General features: G+C 25.5%; 1 protein-coding gene across 1 annotated transcript; it reads left to right on the top strand.

Annotated features, from left to right (window-relative positions):
• Positions 1-1,602: 1,602 nt before the first annotated feature.
• LOTGIDRAFT_67786 (hypothetical protein) lies at positions 1,603-4,364 on the top strand (the record flags this gene model as incomplete). Its single annotated transcript, XM_009067753.1, has 4 exons — positions 1,603-1,729; positions 2,533-2,651; positions 2,986-3,050; positions 4,220-4,364. Coding segments are annotated over 4 exons (456 nt in total), but the record flags the coding sequence as incomplete, so codon positions are not given.
• Between the last annotated feature and the right edge of the window lie 18 nt (positions 4,365-4,382).

Genomic DNA, 4,382 nt, shown 5'->3' with positions numbered 1-4,382 from the left:
TACTCATGTAGGTAGCAATCTTTTACCTTCTTGATCTTTTCTTTTTTAACTAAAATCTTTTCAGATCAGTATCTGATCTGTATCATTGACAATGGGATATCCAGTCAAAATCTGCTGACAGGCACTATTGTACCATATAGATTAGATACTAATAGTTTGTAAGAAGGGTTTTTATGTTAATTTAAGTTCACCCTAGGAGTTTTATTCTCAACAATTAGTGTAGATAAAATTCAGATTTAGATATTCAGACTAGTGGTATTTTCAAATTGATGTATTTCAGACTAGAAGTAGACAGTTTGTATTTTCAAATTGATGTATTTCAGACTAGAAGTAGACAGTTTGTATTTTCAATTTGATGTATTTCAGACTAGAAGTAGACAGTTTGTATTTTCAATTTGATGTATTTCAGACTAGAAGTAGACAGTTTGTATTTTCAAATTGATGTATTTCAGACTAGAAGTAGACAGTTTGTATTTTCAATTTGATGTATTTCAGACTGGAAGAAGACAGTTTGTATTTTCAAATTGATGTATTTCAGACTAGAAGTAGACAGTTTGTATTTTCAAATTGATGTATTTCAGACTAGAAGTAGACAGTTTGTATTTTCAAATTGATGTATATCAGACTAGAAGTAGACAGTTTGTATTTTCAATTTGATGTATTTCAGACTAGAAGTAGACAGTTTGTATTTTCAATTTGATGTATTTCAGACTAGAAGTAGACAGTTTGTATTTTCAAATTGATGTATTTCAGACTAGAAGTAGACAGTTTGTATTTTCAATTTGATGTATTTCAGACTAGAAGTAGACAGTTTGTATTTTCAATTTGATGTATTTCAGACTAGAAGAAGACAGTTTGTATTTTCAATTTGATGTATTTCAGACTAGAAGTAGACAGTTTGTATTTTCAATTTGATGTATTTCAGACTAGAAGTAGACAGTTTGTATTTTCAATTTGATGTATTTCAGACTAGAAGTAGACAGTTTGTATTTTCAATTTGATGTATTTCAGACTAGAAGTAGACAGTTTGTATTTTCAATTTGATGTATTTCAGACTAAAAGTAGACAGTTTGTATTTTCAATTTGATGTATTTCAAACTAGAAATAGACAGTTTGTATTTTCAAATTGATGTATTTCAGACTAGAAGAAGACAGTTTGTATTTTCAAATTGATGTATTTCAGACTAGAAGTAGACAGTTTGTATTTTCAATTTGATGTATTTCAGACTAGAAATAGACAGTTTGTATTTTCAATTTGATGTATTTCAGACTAGAAGAAGACAGTTTGTATTTTCAATTTGATGTATTTCAGACTAGAAGTAGACAGTTTGTATTTTCAATTTGATGTATTTCAGACTAGAAGTAGACAGTTTGTATTTTCAATTTGATGTATTTCAGACTAGACGTAGACAGTTTGTATTTTCAATTTGATGTATTTCAGACTAGAAGTAGACAGTTTGTATTTTCAATTTGATGTATTTCAGACTAGAAGTAGACAGTTTGTATTTTCAATTTGATGTATTTCAGACTAGAAGTAGACAGTTTGTATTTTCAATTTGATGTATTTCAGACTAGAAGTAGACAGTTTGTATTTTCAATTTGATGTATTTCAGACTAGAAGAAGATAGTGTTATAACGGATTGTAGTATTAAAACACTGGAACCAGATGAAGTTTTAGATTTTGATTTCTGTAGTACCAATGTCCTGAATAAAATTATAATGAAGGCAAGTTATCTTGAAGAACTGTTAACTTTGAATTGTATAAGAGAATTCTTGATTTTACATTCTGAGTGGCTTCTGACCTGATCAGATCTATGTACTATATAGTATTATAGAGTGGTATTTACTGATAAATATTGATAACTTCTGGCAAATACAAATATGATAATATTATTAATATTTCAATTAAATTAATTGTTCTAGACTTGATTTGGTTTAATTGTTTATTATTTAATGTAATTGTTTATTATTTAATGTAATTGTTTATTATTTAATGTAATTGTTTATTATTTAATGTAAATGTTTATTATTTAATGTAATTGTTTATTATTTAATGTAATTGTTTATTATTTAATGTAAATGTTTATTATTTAATGTAATTGTTTATTATTTAATGTAATTGTTTATTATTTAATGTAATTGTTTATTATTTAATGTAAATGTTTATTATTTAATGTAATTGTTTATTATTTAATGTAATTGTTTATTATTTAATGTAATTGTTTATTATTTAATGTAAATGTTTATTATTTAATGTAATTGTTTATTATTTAATGTAATTGTTTATTATTTAATGTAATTGTTTATTTTTTAATGTAATTGTTTATTATTTAATGTAATTGTTTATTAGTTAGTGTAATTGTTTATTATTTAATGTAAATGTTTATTTTTTAATGTAATTGTTTATTATTTAATGTAATTGTTTATTATTTAATATAAATGTTTATTATTTAATGTAAATGTTTATTATTTAATGTAATTGTTTATTATTTAATGTAAATGTTTATTATTTAATGTAAATTTTTCAGTCAGAATGTTTAAAAGAGGTATTTAGTGAGTTAGATATGACTAGTGAAATTTTACAGATAATGATGTCACCAGATACTCCTTATTTTCAACTCTCTACGTTCGGCAATGCTGGCAGTACACAGGTAAAATTAGGGGCTAGGGCTAAGTTTTTCAGGGTACAATATTTTCAACTCTCTACGTTCGGCAATGCTGGCAGTACCCAGGTAAAATTAGGGGCTAGGGCTAAGTTTTTCAGGGTACAATATTTGTCTTATTTTCAACTCTCTACGTTCGGCAATGCTGGCAGTACACAGGTAAAATTAGGGGCTAGGGCTAAGTTTTTCAGGGTACAATATTTGTCTTATTTTCAACTCTCTACGTTCGGCAATGCTGGAAGCACACGGGTAAAGTTCAGGCTTGTTTTCATTCCATTTAACAACTTTTTTATAATATTTGTTTTTGTCTGTTTATTTGTAGTCTGATTTCTCTAAAGATTCTGATATGGTGGAATCATTCCAGTGTACCAAAACACAAACTAACAGGTCAGTGATTGGAATTAATTTAAAAGGGATTGTAAAGAGATTTTAAACTTGATACTGTTTGATAAATAATAGAGTAGTAATATCTTTTAGATCCTCATTTGATATTGATTAAGGGTCAGTCCAAATAATTTTAAAACTTGTAAGTTATATTTACTTTTACTATCTAAAGAGTTTATTAGAAATATGCACTAAAGAAAAAAAAAATTTGGTTTTTGTCAATAATAAATTTCCCATACCTGAAGATCCCAGCCATTAGTTCTCCCTCCCTAGATTAAATCATTATTAAACCATAGTTTGTTTAACTTTCAGATATAAGATATCATTATTAAAACCTAGTTTGTTTAACTTTCAGATATAAGATATCATTATTAAAACCTAGTTTGTTTAACTTTCAGATATAAGATATCATTATTAAAACCTAGTTTGTTTAACTTTCAGATATAAGATATCATTATTAAAACCTAGTTTGTATAACTTTCAGATATAAGATATCATTATTAAAACCTAGTTTGTACAACTTTCAGATATAAGATATCATTATTAAAACCTAGTTTGTACAACATTCAGATATAAGATATCATTATTAAAACCTAGTTTGTATAACTTTCAGATATAAGATATCATTATTAAAACCTAGTTTGTACAACTTTCAGATGTAAGATATCATTATTAAAACCTAGTTTGTACAACTTTCAGATATAAGATATCATTATTAAAACCTAGTTTGTATAACTTTCAGATATAAGATATCATTATTAAAACCTAGTTTGTTTAACTTTCAGATATAAGATATCATTATTAAAACCTAGTTTGTTTAACTTTCAGATGTAAGATATCATTATTAAAACCTAGTTTGTTTAACTTTCAGATATAAGATATCATTATTAAAACCTAGTTTGTATAACTTTCAGATATAAGATATCATTATTAAAACCTAGTTTGTTTAACTTTCAGATATAAGATATCATTATTAAAACCTAGTTTGTTTAACTTTCAGATATAAGATATCATTATTAAAACCTAGTTTGTTTAACTTTCAGATGTAAGATATCATTATTAAAACCTAGTTTGTTTAACTTTCAGATATTAGATATCATTATTAAAACCTAGTTTGTATAACTTTCAGATGTAAGATATCATTATTAAAACCTAGTTTGTTTAACTTTCAGATATAAGATATCATTATTAAAACCTACAGTGAAAGCTCTAGCCCAATCTAGTCGTATTTCAATACGAACTGACAATAGAGGATTTCTCTCTCTACAATATATGATCAAAAATGAAGATGGTCAAGTCTGTTTTGTTGAGTTTTATGTGAGTATATCTTGGTTT

This window comes from Lottia gigantea (genome assembly GCF_000327385.1).
Source record: "Lottia gigantea unplaced genomic scaffold LOTGIsca_856, whole genome shotgun sequence".
Lineage (NCBI taxonomy): Eukaryota > Metazoa > Mollusca > Gastropoda > Lottiidae > Lottia > Lottia gigantea.
This window is presented reverse-complemented; position numbering and strand designations above follow the sequence as displayed.